Source organism: Malaclemys terrapin, chromosome 1 (assembly GCF_027887155.1).
Source record: "Malaclemys terrapin pileata isolate rMalTer1 chromosome 1, rMalTer1.hap1, whole genome shotgun sequence".
Taxonomy (NCBI): domain Eukaryota; kingdom Metazoa; phylum Chordata; order Testudines; family Emydidae; genus Malaclemys; species Malaclemys terrapin.
The window spans coordinates 117,852,566-117,875,238 of NC_071505.1; the positions used below are offsets into that span (position 1 = coordinate 117,852,566).

The 22,673-nt window shown below is 45.1% G+C and overlaps 1 protein-coding gene across 3 annotated transcripts in view; it reads left to right on the forward strand.

Moving 5' to 3' along the window:
* The window catches only part of BCAT1 (branched chain amino acid transaminase 1), a 99,096-nt gene that overhangs the window by 55,463 nt on the left and 20,960 nt on the right, over positions 1–22,673 (forward strand). For all 3 annotated transcript variants that reach the window (XM_054036507.1, XM_054036503.1, XM_054036512.1), the window contains 4 exons: positions 1,208–1,318; positions 4,779–4,898; positions 11,506–11,669; positions 13,140–13,282. In XM_054036507.1, coding sequence (XP_053892482.1) covers positions 1,208–1,318; positions 4,779–4,898; positions 11,506–11,669; positions 13,140–13,282 — 538 coding nt within the window. The remainder of the gene's footprint in view (positions 1–1,207; positions 1,319–4,778; positions 4,899–11,505; positions 11,670–13,139; positions 13,283–22,673) is intronic.

Sequence of the window (22,673 nt, forward strand, 5' to 3'; positions counted from 1 at the left end):
TGCATTTTGTTCTCTGGCTACAGTGTCAAATTTTGTTGTGGGATGGTTTCCTTTTAAATTTGTACAAGAAGTTTTAATGAAGCGGAAGCTGGCATGGTCCACAGCACCGAGAAGCAAGAAGCCCTGAGTTCTAATCATGGCTCTGCCACTTGATTGAAGTATGGCTGAGGGGAAAATCACTGAGGCTCTGTTTATACTACAGCTGGGTTGTCCTGTGACCCAGTTACGACACAATTAAAATTTGTGGTGTGGACAAGACCTCACTGTGTCCTGGAAGCTGCATTAAAGCCTTTGATAGTCCTCTACTGTACTAACCCTTATGGAAAAGTGCTGTAGAATGTAATAGTGATGAAACCATTTAAGTTCTATAGAAACTACTCTAAAAACAACTCCTAGAACTTAAAGAATTGAATTGTTTCGGTATGTTTTTAGAACTATTCGGTCACATAGAACTAGTTTTCTATTACATTCTATAGGATGGTCCAAAAAACTATGAGCTAGATTTTCCAGTCTGCTCTCATGGTTCAAAGTAGCTGGATTCTGGCCATAAGAATTATTGAATTCTTCTTCTGGCATAAAGCTGAGGGAGCTGACTTCTGTGCCACCTGTGTCCTCCACCCGTTTCACCCCATCTCCCCACATAGGGGTGTGTTGGGAGACAGATGGAGCAAGCCTCAGCTGCTCTAACTACTGCCAGGGCCAGTTGATACAGGATCAAGGGATTGTAACAGGCTTCCTTAGTTTTCCTTCAGAATAGGCACACGTCAGGTGGAGATCTAAAGAAAATTTATCATTCCTTATTAAATTCTATAGAACTTTTCCATAAGGGAAGATGCTATTTGGGATCAGTCCTAGGTATTAGTCAGGGTATGAGGGTATCATAAAGTCTCACCCATGCTACACATTTTAATTGTTGGAACCAGCTCAGGATAATGACATTATCACCTAGTCCCCTGGGACAGATGTATTTGTAGTGTAGGCAACTACACTAACATGTGGTAACATGGGAGTAATAATACTTATCTACCTCACAGGGGTGCCACAAAGATTAATTAGTTAGAATTCATGCAGTACTTTGAAGATGTAAAGTGTTTATGAAAGTGCTAAGCTCTGTTACTTCCAAAGGGCATGTTTTATTTTTGTATTGGTGTTCATGGGATAACCCAGCACAATTTTCATTTGCTCCTTTCTCCTTTTGGGTTGGTAGCTGTTTGAAGGAATGAAGGCTTATCGAGGAGTGGATGGTAAAATCCGCCTGTTCCGTCCAACGCTCAACATGGACAGGATGGTGCGGTCAGCGGCACGAGCAACACTGCCAGTATGTAACTGAAACCTATCCTTTCCTTGGGTTAGGAAAGTATTTTTATTTTTAGGGTGTGAGGCTTTGAAGTGCGCAGGAGTTGTAAACCCTTGCTGACTACAAAGAAAATACAGTACTTCCATTTAAATCTTGTTAGGAGTCTTGTCATGGTGAAGGGGTCATTGTAGGGAGCTGGTGAAATTAACTCTTCTGCTAAATGAGTGTTTTTCAAACTGGGGGTCCTGACCCAATAGTGGGTCACAAGGCTATTGTAGAGGGGTTGCAGTATTGTCGCCCTTACTTCTGCGCTGCCTTCGGAGCTGGGCGGCTGGCCAGCAGCAGCGGGCAAGGGGTGGAAGGGGGGAAGGGTCATCACAGCCTAAATATTTTCAAAGGGGGGCCTGGCAAAAAATAGTTTTAGAATCTCTGTGCTAGATCATTGGCACTAAGATGGAGGTTAATTTTCTCCATCTCTCCTTGCTGCCCTTCCCCACTGATGGAAATTAAAGTTCAGGGGATTAATCAATCCTTTAGAAGCTGAAGGCATATAATACACACATCCTTCTAAACATTTATATACAGACAGTGGGCCAAATTGTACTCTCTCTTACAGTTATGGAAGTCCATGGGCTTGCACAAGTAGAATTTAACCCATTGTTTCCAGTGGCTAAGTCTTCAAGGTCAGAGTTTTATTTTCTGGCTCTTCTGCTGACTTGCTTTGTGACCTTAGTCAAGTCCTGTAGCCCCTTGGTACCCCAAGTTTATCACCATGCTGATGAGCTTTAGCAGGACAAGATATGTGCTCCTATTAGTTGCACCATGGCCTCTGTGTTCCCTGCCATGCTTGTTATGGTGATATTGTATGTAGGAATTCTATAGTGAAATGTTCATCATTATCCACAATGCTCTGAAAATTCACAGGCCTTAAATTCCGATCTAAGCTCTGGAAACAAACTGCTAGGATCATCCAGGTATATCTCACTTAATCAATACCCTACCATTGAGGGGCCTTGGGCATTGGTACACCTTGGTGCCTCCTTTTTTCTGCCTATGGCACACAATAGTATTGTCTCCTGAGGGCTGTAATATTTTAGTCTAATCCAGATTACTGGGCTCAATGCAGAGGTAGGGTTACCATTCGTCCGGATTTACCCGGACATGACCTTCTTTTTGTGCTAAAAATAGCGTCCGGGGGGGAATTTGTAAAGCACTCACAATGTCCGGGATTTCCCCCCTCCCCCGGAGCGGCTGGGAGGGCTGCAGGAAAGTCCCGGGCTGGACTCCGGAGCAGCTGGAGAGGAGCTCCGCCCTGCATTCTGAGCCAGTGTCTCAGCACAAAGTGCAGCCCTCCCCCTTTTGCAACTGGGAGCGGTTACTGCCATGCAGCGTAGCAAAACGGGAGCGAGAGCACTTTGTGCTGATACAAGGGCAGCTCTCCCCTGCAACCCGGTCCGGGCCAGGGACCGGGTTTTGTTGTGCAGGGCCAGGGACCGGGTTTTGTTGTGCTGGGGAGCTTAGCCACGTGTCCGGCTCGCACAGAGCCCAACACCCTGTTCTGAGCAGCAGGGTAAGGGGGGCAGGAGAAGGGGCAGGGAGGTTCTGGAGGGGGCAGTCAAGAAACGGGGGGGGGGCTTTTTGGAGGGAGTGGAGAAAGTTTTGGGCAGTCAGGGTACAGGTAGGGGGTAGGGACCTGGTGGGCAGTTGGGGGGGGGGGGGTCTTAGGAGGGGGCAGTTAGGGGACAAGGAACAGGGAGTCTTAGGTAGGGGGTGGGGTTCTGGAGGGCAGTTAGGAGCAGGGGTCCCAGGAGGGGGCAGTCAGGGGACAAGGAGCGGGGGGTAGGGGGCTGGGAGTTCTGGGGGGGAGCTGTCAGGGGGCAGGAGTGGGGAGAGGGATCGGAGCAGTCGGGACAGGGAGCAGAGGGGTTTAGATGGGTTGGGAGTTCTGGGGGGGGCTGTCAGGGGGTGGGGAGTGGTTGGATGGGGCGTGGGAGTCCCAGGGGTCTGTCTGGGGGTGGGGGTGTGGATAAAGGTTGGGGCAGTCAGGGGACAAGAGGCAGGGAGGCTTAGATAGTCCTGGGGGGCAGTTAGGGGCAGGGGTCCCAGGAGGGGGTAGTCAGGGGACAAGGAACGGGGGGAGGGTTGGGAGGTCAGGGGGGGCGGGAAGTGGGAGGGGCAGGGGCGGGGCTAGGGCGGGGCTTCTCCCGTCCTCTTTTTTGCTCGCTGAAATATGGTAACCCTAGCAGAGGGAACTGTGTGGGTTTAGTGGCCTGTGTTATACAGAAGGTCAGACTAGGTGATCTGATTGTCCCCTCAGGCTTTAAACTCTATGTGACCCTGAAAAGTTTAGGGATTGCCCATGCACACAATGAGTTCTTTACAGTGTGCTTTGTACAACAGAATTGGAGGTGAGTAATCCTACTGGTTCTTTCTTTGTGTTTGTGAAATATATTTCACAATATCATTAAGGATCTTTAGACAGCTCATTTCTTGGCACTTAAAATCACATGGCCTTTTCCCTTGTATCTTATTACACAGCAAGGGTGATGTTAGAATCGTGGACTTTTATAGCTTGCAAACATTTCTTCATCATGATTAAAAGTTCCCATTAGAACAGGGGCGGACAAACTTTTTGGCCTGAGGGCCGCATCGGGTTTCGTAAATTGTATGGAGGGCCGGTTAGGGGAGGGGGTTGTGGCTTGGCCCCCACCTTCTATCTGCCGCTCCCCCTCCCCTGGGACTCCTGCCCCATCCAACCCCCCCTTTTCCCTGATGGTCCCCCCAGGACCCCTGCCCCATCCACACACCCCCACTCCTGTCCCCTGACTGCCCCCGGGCCACCGCCACCCCATCCAGCCCCTCCTCTCATTCCTGATGGCGACCCCGGGACCCCTGCCCCATCCAACCACCCGTTCTCCCTGTCCCCTGACTGCCCCCAGAACTCCTGTCCCTGACTGCCCCCTGCCACCGCATCCAACCCCCCCTCCTTCCTGACTCCCCCCCCCGGGACCCCTGCCCCCATTCAACCCCGTTTTCCCCCCCATCCATACCCCTGCCCCCTGACCACTACCCCGAACTCCCCTGCCCTCTATTCAACCCCCCCAGATCTGTGCCCCCTTACCGCGCTGCCTGGAGCACTGGTGGCTGGTGGCGCTACAGCCGCGCCGCCCGGCTGGAGCCGGGCCATGTCACCGCTGCCACCACACAGCTCAGAGCACCAGGTCAGGCCCGGCTTTGCAGCTGCGCTGCCCCAGGAGCTCACAGCCCCACCACCCAGAGCATTGCGCCAGTGGTGGAGCGAGTGAGCTGAGGCTGCAGGGGAGGGGAGACAGCAGGGGAGGGGCCTGGGGCTAGCCTCCCAGGCCAGGAGCTCGGGGGCCGGGCAGGACGGTCCCGAGGGCCGGATGTGGCCTGCGGGCCATAGTTTGCCCACCTCTGCATTAGAATTTTCCATAACTCTTTCTTTCTCTCTTTCTTTCAGTGTTTTGACAAGGAGGAGCTATTAGAGTGCATCCGGAAGCTTGTGGAAGTGGAAAAAGAGTGGGTCCCGCACTCTACGTCTGCAAGCCTGTATATCCGCCCTACTTTAATTGGAACAGAGGTGTGGAAAAAACTTTTTTTCTTCTGAGTTTTATATACATTTTCATTGCTTTGTTCTTATCTTAAACTTTTGAAATCCATATTGTGTAATAGGCCATGACAAGGAGACTAAAGCATTTAATTCTCTTTGCCACTCCAGCTGTAGAATCATATTTTGGCACTTAGGCTAGAGCAGTGATTGTAAGCTCTTCAGGGCAGAGACTGTCCCTTATGTTTGTACAGTGCCCATCACAATGGGGCCCTGATCTCGACTGAGGCCTGTAGACCCTGCTGTAATACAACTCATAATAAACATTCTATACAGATCTTTTTATTTTGAGGCATTGGGATATATTCACCAGTATTCTGTGGCTGATTTGTGTCTCTCTGGCCATGTACAGTTTCTATACATTTGGTTTAGCAGGCCAATCAAAGTTGGTTTATGGCATCTTTGCATTGCCAGAAGAGTGCACAGTACCCATAATGCACTAGTGAATGTAGTGCCACGAGTTTTATGAATGGCAGGCTGCTTGGTTAACTATATTTTACTTTTTTCCCCCGTCTCTGGTATGTAAATGATTGCTTTCAAAAGTAGCATGTTAGAAAATAGATTAACCACATTTGGCTTCAGTGGAATCTTATTGCTTAACTCCCGCACATACAAATCAAATGGCATCTATTCTTTTTTCTTCCTAAATTCACTTAAAGTGAATTTAGTGGTCATGAAAGGTGCTGGCCTGGCCTGGACAGAAGTCCTTTATTTATACATAGAACAGTGGTTCTCAACTTTTGTACTGGTGACCCCTTTCACATAGCACGCCACCCCCTTATAAATTAAAAACACTTTTAAATATATTTAACACCATTATAAATGTTGGAGGCAAAGTGGGATTTGGGGTGGAGGCTGACAGCTCGCGACCCCCCATGTAATAACCTTGCGACCCCCTGAGGGGTCCTGACCCCCAGTTTGAGAACCCCTGACATAGAACGTATGTAATATGGACAGCATCAGAACAAGCTTGTACGCCTCACCCACATCCTGGAGTGAAGATCTCTCAGGGTGATGAGACAGTTCAGTCTTCAACACCCATTCAGTCATCAGCCTCTTTTTCTTAGTCTGCCAACAGAAGAACTAACGTAACCTGACTGTCTGGATAATCAAGAAAAACCTACCCTCTTTTGCTTTTTAAGAATGATTTGAGAAGTTGCTATCCCCTTGGCAATATCTGTACTATAATCTCATACGCGTGTTTTATGTTTGTATTTTGTATTATATATATTAAACCAAAGACCTTTTGGCCACCAATTTGGAAGCACTGGTGTGGTTGGATTTTTTTGTTCATTCAATGTGAGACCCTATGGCAGCGTTGAGTCTGGCACATTTAAAGCGATGCCACAGTATAATCTCTCTCACGTAATTGCATGTACCTTTTTTGTGTTTGTATACATACTCATCATTCCAAGAATTCCTTCCATACATGCCTCTGAATACTCACTAATCACAGCATTCCTTCCCTGTCCTGCTTTTCTACTACAGATTGGCTGGTAGGTTTGTGCTCACTCCTGCTGCTGGAACATAAATGCATCCAGGTTTCACCAATTCAAAGAGGAATCAGAAGTTTGCTAACAAATTGTGGTCTCTTTTGTGGATTCCCCACATGTTGCTGCCAAGTGGTAGGCTGGTCAAAGTGTGATAAACTATAGAGCTATAATTGTAGCAGAAACAGTAAATCAGACTGTTTGGCTGCCAGTAAAAATACTGTTATCTTTATTACTTCAAGTGAGAATTATACAGCTAGCAGAACATATAAGCCAATTTCAGTGATGGGAAAAATCTTTAACAGTGTTTAGTCCAAACCATTTTTTCTAATGATTGCCTACCTGCGACTGTTAAATTCTCTTTGCCATTAGCACATTGATTTACCTAGGAAATGCTCCACTCCGTAGAGCCTCATTTTACGACAGCTCATTTACATTGAGCACAGCACCATCTAGTGGACATACTTGTTCAGATCATTAGATTTAAGATAATTTTTCACATAGTCTGTGTGAATGATTTTAACTTTTTTTCTATGCAGTATATTTCAACTGAGGTTTTGTAGGAAAAGGAGACTAGCTAGTTACACAGCAATGTGTGCATTGAAAATTTGAAAAGTAATTGAGAGAAAAGGCTGTGGGAGATATACATGCTAATTCAATGACTGAATTTCATGGTCTCTCACTGCAAGGTAATTAAAGACCAAAAGATAATTTAAAGTTGTTCCCCTCTGGAGGAGCCCCAAGTGCTATTCTCTCATGGGTGAATTTTTCCTCATTCATGGATGAATTTCACCTCCATTGCAGCTCCCCTGTAGGACTATGTGTGTGCATATACACAAATTGCTTGCGGATGTGATTGAAGCAAGTCTACAATGTCAGTAAAACAATTTGGATAACAAACACTTTAGTTTCTTGTAAGCTCTCATAAGAGGGAAAACTTTGTCTTACTGGCTAGATTATAGGAATCAGGGTGTGATTCCTGTTCCCAACTCTGCCACTGATTTCCTGTCTGCCCTTGGGCAAGTCATTTCATTTCAATTCCCCATCTGTAAATAATTTTTGTAAGACTTAGCTGCCTCACAAAGGGGTTGGGGCTTTGTTAACTTAATGTTTGTAAAGCACTTGCAGACCCTCAATGAAATGATCTCCCTGCAGTAACTGCAAAGTATTAATATGAAGTGGGATTCGCTATAGTGATTTTCAGAGGTTCTTCAATGTGGGGCTTCATTAGGCAAGTAAAGTGCTCTCATTGTTTCAGGTTAGTCCACACTGTTCGGGCCTTTACCCATATCAAGCAGAAAAATTGCTCTGACTTGCAAAAGATAAACAACAGGACTCCTTGTTTTCTAGCACTATCCTCTTAGGGTCTACACCTGCTGCCACTTAGCAGCATCAGGGCCTTAGTTAACTATCTTTTTTCTTTGGCTGAGGTCTAGTGAGAAATCAAAAAAGACCTCAAGGGACCTGAAGGATATATATCTGAATGTGCCAATGGTTCCAGGGCCTCAGCAGGACCCCAAGATTTAGTTTAGTGGTTCTCACATACAGTATTGTGCCCTGATTCTGGGCCTCTCATGTTTTTACAACATTAATTTGTGTCGTGGACTGGTTTCAGAAACTGTAACTTCTTATGAATCAAGACAAGCGTCTTCTGACAACAATCAGGGTCTTGTCTAGGGTTGCATTTGCAGACAAGTCTTCCTCTCATTCCTGAGGACCATGAAAGCTCTGGTCTGGGACTTCAGGGTGCTGGATGTCGCAGTTTCTGCCTCTTGCAATCCTATAGCGCTCTCCTGGGATCACCTGCAGTTTTGAATGGTTCAGGTGCTACTGATAAATGCTGCTCATGCAATCTGGTTAAAACTGTTCTAGTTCCTCCTCATATCAATGTACTGCTGCAGGAAGTTCATTCATCCAATGAGACTTGTTGAATTGAGCTGTTCTGTAGTGTGGTAACCACAAATGCCAGTCTTTTTGGGTGGGGAGCTCATGCAGGGCCCCAGATGGCACTGTGAAAGCAATCTCCCCTAAAACCAAAGAGAAATCTCAAGATGGGCAGTTTCAGGGGGATTCTAGTGGGGAAGAAGACAGCAATGACCCAGTCAAACGACTCTGCTGTGGTAAGTATATACCTGAACCAGAAAACCCAGGATAAGAAGACTGTAAATCACTTAGCTGGCTAATCTGAATACAGTGTTCAATGAGGATCTCCATCCCTCCCCTCATTGTTTAGCTCCTTAAGCAATGAGTTGGCCTCAACAGACCTATTTACTCAGAAGCAGCAAACACGCGGCTCCTGACATACTGCCTGGGGTACCTGTTCTCAGCCAGGCTGCTGCACGCACTAGATGCTGTGGTCAGGGTTCCATTGTGCATAGAATCCAGCCCCAGAGATCCTCTTGATCCCATATCCCAGTCTGTTAGGCAAGTTTCTATCTGTCTTCCTGTTACATACAGACGTCCAAAAAAACGAGAATAATGTCATAATGACTGCTTCCACGCAGCCAGTTCAGCACTCTTCCCTTCAGCCTATCGGTGGCCCCCGGGGGGTTTTCACGAAGTGTCTGGCGGTAGTATCTCGACAACTGGCTGATCAAAAGTCAGTCACAGGCTCGAGTTCAGAACAACATCAGCATGGTCCAAGCCACCTTCTGAGCACTGGGCTTGCTGATAAACAGAAGTCAACTCTTGTCCCAGCTCAGAGAATAGAATTTATTGGGGCGGTGCTCAGCTCAGCTCAAGCCAGTGCCTTCCTGCTGGAGGCCTGGTTCTAGACTATGTCAGACCTGATATCCAGTGCCAGGGTCCACCCAATTACAACAGCTCGGGTTTGCCTGAAGCTACAGGGGCAAATGGCGACATGTACTTACATGGTTCAACATGCAAGACTGCACCTCAGGGACCTTCTGATGTGGCTAGTGTCAGTATATTCCCCAAGCAGACACCTCTTGGACTCCATGCCAACAGTTCCTCCCCTATTCCTTCACCTCCCTGAAATGGTGGAAAGACCCAAGATCAGTAATGATGGGGATGCTCTTTGTTATCCCTCAACCATTGGTAGCTTTAATCTCAGACACGTCAGACCTAGGGCAAGGAGGCCTCCTTACCAACCTCAGGACTCAGGCCTCTGGTCCCAAGAAGAACTCTCCCTGCATATAAACGTCAGGGAGCAAAGAGTGGTATGCTTAGCTTGTCAAGTGTTCCTTCACCAGATCTCAGGCCAGGTGGTGCAAGTCCTGACAGACAATAGTGCGGCCATATCTGCTATATCAACAAGCAGGGAGGGGCCTGATCTTCAGCCCTGTGTCAGGAAGTCATCCGTCTATGGGACTTCTGCACGAAACACTCCATCCATCATGTCACATCTCCCAGGAGTCCGGAAAGTACCGGTGGATCACCTCAGCAGATTCTTTTTCTCTCACCATGAGTCCCTTCACCCGGGGGTCACCAGGTTCATCTTCCAAATATGGGGGCCTCCCCAGGTGGACCTGTTCGCTACCAGACAAAACAGGAAATGCATCGGTTTTGCTCACTGCATGGTCACAGCCTGGGCTCCCTCTCCAATGCTTTCCTGCTTCCATGGCAAGACCTTTACATCAGAACCGCCTTACACTGTGTTCTTTAAGGACAAGGTTCAGCTGTGTCCTCCACCCTGCCTAAGGTGGTGTCACAATTCCATAACAGCCAGGCCATTTTCCTGTCCGTTTTCTTCCCCAAGTCTCACAAGACCTCTGAGGAACAGCAGCTTCACTCATTGGATATTATGTGGGACCTCACCTCTTATATTGAGAGGACTAAACTCTTCCGCAAATCCACACAACTCTTTATAGCAATAGTGGAAACGGTGAGAGGATGACCTACCTGTGTCAGCCCAGAGGATCTCATCCTGGATAGCTGCCTGTATTCGGGCTCGCTATGAGCCATCTTAACTGTTCACTCCACAATAGCCCAAGCTTCGTCAGCAGCATCCCTCTCATAGGTCCCAATCCAGGACATCTGCAGGGCTGCAACCTGGTCATCAGTACATACCTTCGCATATCACTACGCCATCACCCAACAGGTCTGGGATGATGCCACTTTCAGGAGAGCAGTGTTGCTGTCAGCATGTGCATGAACTCCAAGCCCATCTCCAGTGATACTGCTTGTGAGTCACCTAACATGAAATGGACATGAGCAAGCACTCGAAGAAGAAAAATGGTTACTTTTGTAACTGTTGTTCTTTGAGATGTGTTGCTTATATCCATTCCACAACCCATCCTCCTACCCCTCTGTCAGCGTTAACAGTAAGAAGGAACTGAGAAGGTGCATGGCTGGCGGTGCCCCTTATACTGGCAGATGAGCGTGTGGCTCTGGAGGCACTAGAGCCAGCCCAGCGGATACCACTGAGGGAAAAATCTCTGGCAACAGTGCACTTGGTGCACACGCACCTAAAGTGGAATGAACATGAGCAACACATCTTGAAGAACAACAGTTACGGAAAGGTTAGTAACCATTTTTTATGACGTCAAACGAAAGCCATGTGTAAAATAAGGGTTGCTTAGGCCAGGGATTCTCAGCCTTTTTCTTTCTGAGTCTTCCTCCCCTCCCCACTCCCCACCCCATGCTATAAAAACTCCATGGCCCAACTGTGCCACAACGTTTTTTCTGCATATAAAAGCCAGGGCCAGCATTAGAGGGTAGCAAGTGGAGGAATTGCCCAGAGACCACACGATGGGACACCATGAAGCTAAGTTGCTCAGGCTTTGGCTTCAGCCCGGGTGGTGGGGCTTGGTGCCCCGGGCTGCAGTCCTATGTAGTGGGACTTCGGCTTTCTGCCCTGGGCCCTAGCAAATCTAACACTGGCCATGCTTGGTGGACCTGCTGAAACCTGCTCACGACCCCTCAAGGGGCCCCGGAACCTGGTTGAGAACCACTGGCTTAGGCTGGTTTCTGAAGTGGCATCTTTGGAGATGCATTGTGCCCTTTGACCAATGATGGAGCACCCTCCTGCGGCAGGTGCTTTGAAAGTGGTAACTCAGAAAATCTAAACTCTGACATGAAGAAGAGAAGAAAACAAAACAAAAATGATGTGTGTTTCTTTTACTGTGCAGCCTTCTCTTGGAGTCAAGAAGCCAACTAAAGCCCTGCTGTATGTTATACTGAGTCCTGTGGGCCCATACTTTGCAAGCGGAAGCTTTAATCCAATATCCTTATGGGCAGATCCCAAATATGTAAGAGCCTGGAAAGGAGGAACGGGGGACTGCAAATTGGGAGGGTAAGAGAGCCTGATTATGCATTAATTACATAGCTCAGCTGTTGGATTGTTTTTTCCTTTCAGTAAAATTTTGGCTATGATGCTGTATTATTAAATGTTGCAAATCAAAAATTGTAACAAGGCATTTCCAGAAAAGAGGTAGCTCACCTCCAGTCAAATGGGCTACAAAATAGCAGACTGCCGATCTGTTCACCTTGCATAGATAGACTAAGGCCAAAGTTGTTAAACTGTAGTTTGTGGACCACTGGTAGTCAGTCCATAATGAGCTGCATGGGTCTGTGGAGCTGTCTCTTCATGATTCCAGCTGCTAAAATAAAGATAAATCAAATGCTTTTCTAATGTTGTTTCTCCATGTGAGCAGTTGCTGTTGTTCTGTCAGAAAATGGAGCAGAAGGTGTACATGAGACAATTTCTGTGTTAAGTTGTCACACTATGAAAAGTTTTGAGAATGAGGGCAAAAGTTTGGAATAAGGGCAATTGCAAAGAGGCAGGGACTCAGAGAAACTTCTGTCCTGTCTTATTTTTTTGGGGAAAAATGTATATGGAAGTTTGATCTACCTTAGTCACTGTTGAAAGTCAACAGTGTTTGACTAGAGTTACCAGATCGTTTCCCAAGTGTGGTAATTGTCTGTAAATGTTGAAGTTAAAATTAATCCCAGTTTAAAGTGTTCATGCAGTGCCTTGTGATTTTCTGCCTCCTTTTATCAAAATATTAAACTTGTTTTTCCTAAAATCTTGCAAATTTGTGTGTGTACATGTATGAAATATGCGGTTATAAAGAAAACCAAAGTTAAAAATCAAAAAGTTTAAATCTCTTCTGACTGGATTTCTGTCAGCAAATCCATTGGGTAAAGAGTTAAACATCAGACAACAGCAACAGCCAGTGAGAGCCCAGGGGAGGGAGGGAGTCTGTACGGCTAGGGGAATCCCCTGTCTCCTATTGAACTGCTTCAAGTTTTCTGCTTCTACACATAGACTAGCTTTAAGCCATAAACTTGAAGTGCTGTGGCCTTCACTGCATAATCTGTTAGCCGCTTTGCTTGTACAAACGTCACACTTTCATGAGTCAGTTGGGTCAGGGGTTACCTTTACATCCCAGGATCCAATGGGATGTAGTCTGATAGGTAGGGGGTAGTCCACAGACCCTGTGGTAGTCTGGTAGTCCACAGACCCTGTGGAGCAGTATGGTCCTGGTAGGTAGGGGGAACCCTTGACTCTGGCTGAGCCCTTCAGAGTTTTATTTTGCAGAAGCAAAGTGACTTGTAGTTCATTCATTTAAGTGCTGCCAATGGAATCGTGTCAGGGGCAGGAAATGACTTTGCAGAGCATTAATCGAGAGGCAGATTTGGCAATCTGGGCACTGAAAGTAATGTAAGCTGTTTTTAGAAATAGGAGAATTAGGAAGTTTTGTGGCAGGAAAATACCCAGCTAGCTGGTGATAGCTGTTTCTTTTTCTTTTGTTCCTGAAAGGAATTATGGTTCTTCCATCTATGCCCAGCGTGAAGCTATGGAATTAGGGTGTCAGCAGGTTCTGTGGCTGTATGGAGAGGATCATCAAATCACTGAAGTCGGAACAATGAATCTTTTCCTGTACTGGGAAAATGAAGATGGAGGTATAGTAGTATGTGGCAGTAAACCTCTGCTCGTTGCAGTCCTCAGGCCTGGGAGCCAGTTGTAACCTCAGGCCTGGTGTCAGTGTTGTATGGATAATGCTTCTTGGGTTTGTAGTTCTGGCCCAAAGAATGGCGGTCTGCATTGCCTTCTTTTTCTGTTTTAGTGGGAGGAGGGAAGTCACCCCTTAGTCAATCCCCACTAGCCCCCACAACTTCTTCAGAATTCCTTCCAGCAAGTCCCTTCCAAAGAAATGGGGTTTGGGACCTTCCCTCTGTGGAGAAGGCAGGTGATCAGAGACTCTGACCTTGCAGTTCTGCGACAGGCTGCGATTGCCTTCTTTATCTCTTCTGCTTCTGTCATGGCCTCGAGCAGGGGCATCCCCATCTATTCCTGAACCATGACCTGTGTCCACAAAGCAATCAGACCTTCCTTTTGAATCATGATTTTCCCGCTAAGCAAGACAGGAGAAGCTGCTACATCTTTTAATCTTCTACATCTTTAATCCTGGTAAATTGCTTTGAAGATGTAGGACCAGATTTTTAAAGCAATACTAAATTTTTTTTTTTTTGCATCTGCAATCATTTGTGATTGGAAATTATGCCACTTAGACAACTGATTGTCTAATTACTGCATGCAACCAGATATTTAGACACTTGCGTGCCTTCATTTGTGCATGCAATTATTTATGTCTACAAAATTGTGCCTGCAGTTGGTTGTTAGTACAGAAGGGTAACCTAGTTTGAGGACTATGGGCCTGATCCAAAGCCCATACAAGTCAATAGAAAGACTCCCATTAACTTCCCAGGACCTTGGCTCAGGTCCTAAATAAAGGCAAAGTGTTGTTCCACCATCTGCCAGTCTCAGAAACAAAAGAACAAGAAATCGGGATTCAAGCTCTGATCCTTTTCGTGACAATGCAATGCACACTCTTGTAAAATGCCATTTCATTGCCATTTTTCTGCCAGTGCTATAGTGGTGGTTAGTAGTGGCTCACAATGGAAACAGCATTGTGTTTTATTTAGCATAAGAGTCTGTGAGTCAAGATATCTGGGTTCTGTTTCCAATTTGACTGCTGATTCTTGGGCAAATCCCTTAAATTTCTCTGTGTCTCAGTTTATACAGCTGTAAAATAAGGATAATATTTACCTAGCTCTAAAAAACTTACTGAGATCAAGTGAATGATGCTATATATGTGAATGTTATTTAATATTTCATTACAATGGATTAGACATTGTAGCTATTGGGCCAAATTCACCCCTTGTGCACCTTCACTGGAGTTATACCAGCAAGGAATTTGGCCCATTTGGACAGAGCGAACAAGAAGTTGGTTAGCATTCAGTGTTCTGCTTTGTTTTTCAACCAGGAATAAGCAGGAATTATCCAGCTGCAATACCATACTGTTCCAAAGATCTGCTAACCAATGTGTTACCAGTGCACTACTGAATAGTATCATTCTGACATGGGTGGAACAAACAATCTGTAATTCATGCCATCCAGCCTACTATATGCCAGTCCTATTCCAAAACAGACCGGCCATTACACATGCTATGATCACTTGCACTGCAAGGGCAATTAGCTATTTAGCAATGTATTACTAAGAAGCCTGGGTAAGACCTAAAACACCTACAACTGTTGGTTGCCATCAAGAAAATGCGCACCAGTGTATAACTGCCTACCCCCTTGCACCGTGGCAAAAAGTGACTGCTATTGTGTTCTTTCTCTTCATAAGGAATGCTACTAGGACTAGGGTGACCAGATAGCAAGGGTGAAAAATCGGAACAGGGGGTGGGAGTTAATTGGCACCTATATAAGACTAAGCCCCCAAATATGGGGTCTGTCCCTATAAAATCGGGACATCTGGTCACCCTAAATGCTACTTAGGTGGTCCTTGTTTTGTTTGCTTCATTTTGCATATATTGCAGTAGTAGTGGTGGTGATGGGGGTGGGGGGAAGGAGAGGGAGATTAAGCATAGAAATACAGTAGATTTGGAACTAGAAATCATGGGTACAGTTTAAGCATCAGGACCATACAGCTCATTGTGTGTTCAGGGAGTAATGTAAACTCTGTGTGTATGTGCTATGTTTTTTCTGTACCTTCATGAATGCACTAGATGGGGACTGATTTCAACAGTGCTGCAAGCCGTTTCTAGATCATTTTAGCCCTGGAATTGGACAAAAGAGGTGTCTAACATTCCAGTCTTGGGTGAACCCTAGAAAATGTCTCATTCACAATAGTGGTAGGGGGAGGGGGAAATTACCCAATAACCTCTGGTAAATTTGCATGACACACATTATGCTGATTCTGTACATTTAGCATTGCTCTGGCTGAATTTATAAGGTAGCTAAATCTGGATCACTATTGTTACAGGAATAACTGAGTGCAGTAGTTTCTGTTCATGAAATACTGCTTTCACCAGTGGCATATTTGGAGAGTGACATATACCCAGGAAGGTTTCCATGTTTACAAAATGTAAAGCTTGATCACTATGTGATCCTACAGGCCTACCTTTTCCCGGCACATAACGTTGTTGAGAGACAAAGGGTGGCAGGAATGGAAAGCATGTTAAATGGAATGTCTGTTTCTTCTATCTAGGGGATTAGCTTGGCAGAGATGAAGACCTTTAAAATCAAAACAAATGTACAGTCTAGGAAATATATCAAATGGGGGCTGTACACTATGGAATCTGTTTCTATTTTCCAGTATACAGAGGTAGTGTTGAGAATGGTTAGCTGCAAAGAGTCAGGACTCTTTCTATTTCTGGGTTCTATTTCTGGCTGAACCATTAAGCCACTGTGTGACCTTGGGCAAATTATTTATCTCTGTGCCTCAGTTATCCCATCAATAAAATGGGAATAATAATACCTACTCCACAGGAGTGATGGATGCTTAATTCCTTAAAAGCTCTTTGGAATCCTCAGCTGAGGGCCAGCCCTATACCACATGGTGCCCCAGGTGAGGAGCGTCTTCAGCGCCCCACTCCATTAGTTAAACTTTTGAATATCTTATTTTTATTGTATTTATAACCCATTTCACAACTTTGATGCACAATTTATCCCTGTTATATAAGATATAAATATGCACACCAGGATCTGTAAATCCGTATTTATTCATGCCATATATAAGCAAAGAACACTTTCGCATTTACATAATAAAACAAAGTTCACAATATCGCAGCTGGGCTCTCACTTCACTTTGTTCTTATATCTCATTGACTGACTGGCAATGTCCTGCCCCTTATATACAACATTCTAGGAGGTTTTGAGGAAAATGTACCTCTCAGAAAGTCTGGAAGTTTCCATGAGATTCTACGAAGGTCCAGAACATTGTACGTGGTTAGTGAAAAATGAATCCACATACAGAATACCTGAAACATTTTACTTCAAACATCCTATTTTTCCTTTTGTCACTAACAACAAAAATAGCACCCCAAGCCTGGTGTCCCCCAAGCCGGCATCCCAGGTGGTTGCTGGGGTCACCTGCCCCCTCAATCCAGCCCTACCTCAGATGAAAAGACTCACAGAAGTTCAAAATAATGCTATTATATGTGTGAAAAATAGAGCTCGATGATTGTTAAAATGGTCATTGTGCTGCAGGAAGTGCCATGTGGTGGTGGAGCATGAAGTTTGCTGGTGACACTGTGTGGGCTGTTAGATGCACAATGATCCTAAAAGGATGGATAATTTTTGTAGAGAGTGACAGAGAGATTGACAAATGTATGGGATGACAGCCAGAGAAAGGAAAAAAAGAGAGAGGGATAGAGGGCCTGGGAGCAAGTAGCAATCGGAACAAGAAGGGAGGGGAAAATGGAATGGAGAACTGGGGTGAAAGGAAAGTGTGAGGAAAAGAGAAAAAATGAAGGAGAGAGCAGCACAGAGGGATGGGGAGATTGGGTTTATGATAGGGTATGGACCCCAGAGCTTCCTGAGGCCTATGTGATCCAGAAGTTCTCTTGGTGGCCCCACCCATGCAAACATTTTTGTGTTTTTCTACATTTTGTAATAATCTGCCTAGCTCTAAACTCATCTCGTATGCATCAATCAGTGCATGTTCATAAATTGTTGTGGGATAAATGAAGGGGGTGTAGACACACAGCCAGCCAGTTAGCTGTAAAATCCCTCTTGGTGTCTGTTCTCTGCTTGCTTTACCTGTAAAGAGTTAACAAGCCCACAGGTCTGACATTCAAAGCATGCTCAAAAAACAAACAAACTCAGCTATACATTGGTCTTGGCATCTCGTTCATATGGCAGACTCAAGAATACCCAAGGCCCTATTTCTGGTCAGCTACAGCATGGCACCTGCTCTCATGGTAGCCAGTACAAACAATATAGAAACACTGAAGTCCTGCATGAAAGCATATCAGCCAATCCCAGTCAATGGGAAACAACAGCCCACAACAGAGCAAGGTGGCAGCAGATTTGTCATATTGCAGTTAACTGCTTTGAAGCAAGGTGCATCAGCAACACCTGAGGTGAAAAACATGAACAGCGCAAAGCAAGGCTACAACAGCCTGCAATGGTCATGGACAATCTTGTCTGTCCCCCATGTAACCATGCTTGCAATTCTCACATTGGTCTGAACTCACATATACGTGTTTGTTTGCTGAATGCTCGTATGTTGACGCTATGTGAGACTCCATTATCATTATTGCAGTAGCATTGAGAGGCCAGGGGCCCGTTGCGCAAGGCGCTGAACAAACATGTACCAAAGAGACCATTCCAGATCTGGGGAGCGTAAAGTGATTTTAAAATTAGGTCTTGTATTTTACTGAACAACATAAGCTTCAAGTCTTTCATGCAAGTTGTCAAGGCTGAATCCCCACTTTGGCACTTCGAGTGCAGAAGGTGGCGGTCTGCAAGGATTCAAAAAATTAATACTGGCCACTCCAGGCTTGTATTAAACTCCCCAGGTTACAGCTTTTTTCTGACCTTGGCTTGGTAAACGCAGCCGCCACCCTAATGCAAAAAAACCCCTTGGATCCAGGAAGGAGCACTTGGGAATTCCTTCCTGTGGGGTACCCTCAAGCCCTTTCACCCGCCCTCGGTAGAAGAGCTGAGGAAAAAAAACAAAGGAAATTAGCTGTTGCTACCAGCTAATCAAACAACATGCACAAACCTCTTAGGATACCAAAAATCCAATCTTGTTTTAAAAAAAGGTAAATGTTATTAAAAACAAAAAGGAAGAAAATACATCTGGAACTTAGGCTTTTGCTAGATTTTAAAAGAGCAATTCCAAAAATTAAGCACCCAAAATAGCTTTCGTGGGGATTCAGCTTAAAGGTTACAAGCAAACAAAAGCATCTGGGATTAGCACAGAGGAGATCCACAAGCCAAAATAAAGAAATAAACCTGATCGCCTCTATTTAAACATCCCTAATTTACTTACATATTTGGGAGGTTTCAAATAAGTAATTCTAGGTATGATCTGATGATTTCTCATACCTGTCTTAAAGATTTACACAGCATTCCGGCTGCCCTCTGTTCCCCTCTTTCCCGGAGAAACACAACAGACGCAAAGGGAAAGCTTCTTTCCCAATTTTAAAATGTTCTAGCCTTTCCATTGGTTCTTTTGGTCAGTCAGGGCACAGTCATCAGCAAATAAAAGCTCCTTAATGCGTAAATCTGCCACTTTCATGCAAGAATGGAAGCGTTGCAAATTTGAACAACTTATAACACTGCAGAACTGGGTAAATGCTCCTCTGTCAGTGTCATGAAATGCATCCATAAGCATAACCAATACAAGGATGGAAAAGACTGTGGAAGCCAGCACACAACTGTGTTTGGTGCCACTGGTGACCAGAAAGGGGTCTGATATCTCGCCATTTCCCACCACTCTGGTCATCATACCTTCATGGAAGGATGGAATAGCAAAAATAAACTTTCCAAAGATGAACAAAAAATCGAGCAAGAGACAGTGCCACAGAATTTCAAGGGTGCCAACATTGTACACCTCTATAAACGTAAGGGTGAATGGGCACTCTGTGATAATTACTATGGCATTTCCCTTCCCTCTGTTGCAGGGGAAATTATTGCAATGGTCATACTGAATTGACTCAACACCTATCTTGTGGGAAACATCATCCCCGAGCCTGGACAGGGCACTGTAGATATGATCTTCCCAGCCTGTCAGCTTTGGGAAACGTGCTGGGAGCAAAACCATGGTCTTTATGTGATGTTCGTCAACTAAGCTAAAGCAATTGTCTCCCTAAATCATGGGGACTCTGGAAAGTTACCTCAGTACAAATAAATGTATATAAAAATCAATAAAAGCAGACGAATAGGAAGTTTTCCCATACAGGGCTGTTTTTCCCATGTGCTATTATAAATCCAGGAGTTTGCAGCTTATCAAAATGACTCTCCCATGAAAAGACAAATGGCGTTTGTGAGCTCATAGTCTGATTTCCCAGAGATGGGCAAGCTGAATGCATATGGAGCCAGATTTGGTGTACACATGGTACCAGACGGAGATGATGACATGCTGCAAGGGGGGCAGATGCTCCTCTAGGTGACCCCAGGCTGGTAGACATAATATGCATACTTGACAAAATTATATAAAGCTGGCAGTTTAAAACATTTTGCATATTTCCCATATTCTATCAACTCCATGCTGTTTGGCAGCTGGCCTGGCAAGCTTTCAAAATAGCTCACAGCAATCAAAGTATATTTTGGATCTTATACACATCCTGCTCCACCATTCATGGTAAAGCCTCTGAAGAGGGAACAGTATCAAGTGTGTCACAGGGTTCAATATTGAGGTCCATATTATTTCTTATTTTCACTAGTAGGAGTATGTACATTCAGACATGATCAAATTTGATGATTCCAAAATTGGTGAAGTAGCAAACGCCCAACATGGGAATTTCCAGACCAGATCAGACCAGTGGATTATTTAATCCAGAATCCTGTCTGACAATGGCCAGTAACCAAATGTTTCAGAGGTGGACAATTATGGAATAACTTGCCCATAATAGATATTTCTACTTAGTCACTTTCAGTTGTTGGCTGGGCCCAGGCAAAGAGCAGACAGCCCTTGGAGGTAGGCATGGGAGAGTTTATTTGGTTGTTAGGGTGGATTCATAGGAAAAAGGAGAGTTAGAGTTTCCAACCCTGGGAGAAAGGAAAGAGATGGCATCCTGGCATCTAGCAGTCTGCCACTGAATCAGGAATGGCCACTGCTGATAAATGGACACTGTTGACAAACTGCCAACGCTGGGTACATAGACACTGGAGCTGGAGAACAGAAGTGTAACTGTGGTGGCACAGGCAGCGGGATGGATTAGTTGCCCAAGTAAGTGCATAGAGTCCTGGAGGAGGATCAAACTTGGGCAGCTGGCCTGTCCCCCTATTCGCGCAGCCGTGGCTACACTTCTATTTTTAGTACACTAGTTCCATTAAAGTTAGTGCATGTATGTCTGCCAAAGCTGGAAATTACTCTTCCAGCTCGAACTGTGGACATACCCACAGTGTGTAGCCATATCCTGGGTGGATTGTACCTACCTCTGTTAGGTACCTAAGAGATGTCTTCTCCTTACATTTTGGCAGCACTTGAATAGTTTGCCATGACAATTTGAATCTATTGTGTGTGCCCACTTTCAAAGGAACATCTCAAGTTATGTAGGAAAAACAGAAACCAAAGCTCTTGATCCACAGTAAGAAATACAGCCCTGAATGGACTGAGGCAGCAAAGCATACAATGGACATTGCATAAGAGATGATGATAACCTGCTGTGAGAGGACATCCATGTAAATACCTTGGGGACTGCCAGATACGGTGAGCAGGCTCGCACCATTTAAGATCAGAAGGGATGAAGGACTGTAATTGGGAGGAACGAGATGCTTAAAAGTAGAAAAAGAGAGAAGAAAGCTACTGAAAAGCAGGGGCCAAGATTTTCGGAAGTGACAAGTGCTTTTGGGTGCCACCTCCATTGTTGGATGCCCAACTCTGAGTTTCTATAAAGTAAAGGGCCTGGTTTTTCAAAGGGCAGGGGCTAGAGCATTATATGAAAATCAAGCCCCTAGATGTTATAGGTTGGGCTCCCAAAATCATTTGTCGCTTTTGGTAATCTTTGCCAGAAGCTGTGTTGTTGATATGCTGACTAGCTGAACGAGTCAGAGGGGAAAAAAGGAGATTGCACTCTCTAGAAATGTAATACTTTGTTTCTTTACTGCACCTAATCCAAGATAATCTACCTATGTTATTTTTTGCCAAGTATGAGATTAGATACGTCAAGCACATATTTATTTAAATCTGATTTTTTCCCTCTGTTTAAACAACCCCCTCCCCAAAATCTTGTTTTCAGTTAAACCATTTGAATCTTTGGCTGTTTTGGATTTTCCTGCAGATTATCTCAGAGAGGTTAAATAACTTTCAACCTCTAAGATAAAATAGTGAAAGAAGGGTTTCTGGAGCCTACCATGGCTGGGATTCCATGTCAAAAGGGCACACTGTACACGAGGAGTCCTCTTCCATAAAATGCCTCACATGCCTGAGGACCATGGACAAGGACAGAGTTCATGACACTGAAGGGTTTAGTCTTTCTTCTCTAGGTTGTCATTTCAAATCCCAGCCAGATTTTTGAAGCCTGAAAGCTGTTACCATGCGATGGCTGTATGGCAACCTATGTAAAAGGAGTTGGATCAAACTCCAGTTTTCAGTCAGATTTCCACCTAACAAAAAACATTGGAAGTGTCACTAATTGGAACCCATGCTGGCAATCACAGTAGAAAGGTCAAGGACTGAATGGGTATGAAGTGTGACCTACCTTCTCAATCTTGACATTGTCCCACCAGCTCATGATAGACATGCGTTAGGGGGCAGCAAGAGAAAATTTCCACTGCTCTCTCTCTTGTAGCTGCTCCATGGATACAGAGAAATGTATTATTATAAATGGGAAAAGTAAATGTAAATAGCATCATATCATCATCATCAGAGATGTCAGGGACAGAAAACCTGTTAGGTTATCAAATCCATCTCACTTGAAGGCCCCATTGAGCAGAGCTCGGAAGTATGTACTTAACTTTGAGCTTTATTTGTATGATACATCATCCTCCAGACACCTTACAAATGTTTATTTACTGCATCTCACAGCACCCCGGTGAGGGAACCAGTGGTAGCAAATCCATTTTATAGACGAGACTGCTAGACACAGAGTGGGTCACTTCCAGCTTCCACTTGTGGCTCCTTATGTCGCGGTTGGGCAGTTAAATGGTTCCCCGGGGTCACACAGTGAGCCAGTGGCAGAGCCGGGAATAGAACCCAGTCATGTGCTCTAACTACTAAATACACCTAATCCCAATTCAATCAAGGCAAGTCTACACTGCAGCCCAGCTGCACTACTGTAACATGTCTGGTGAAGACACTCTATGCCGATGGGAGAGCACTCTCCTGTCAGC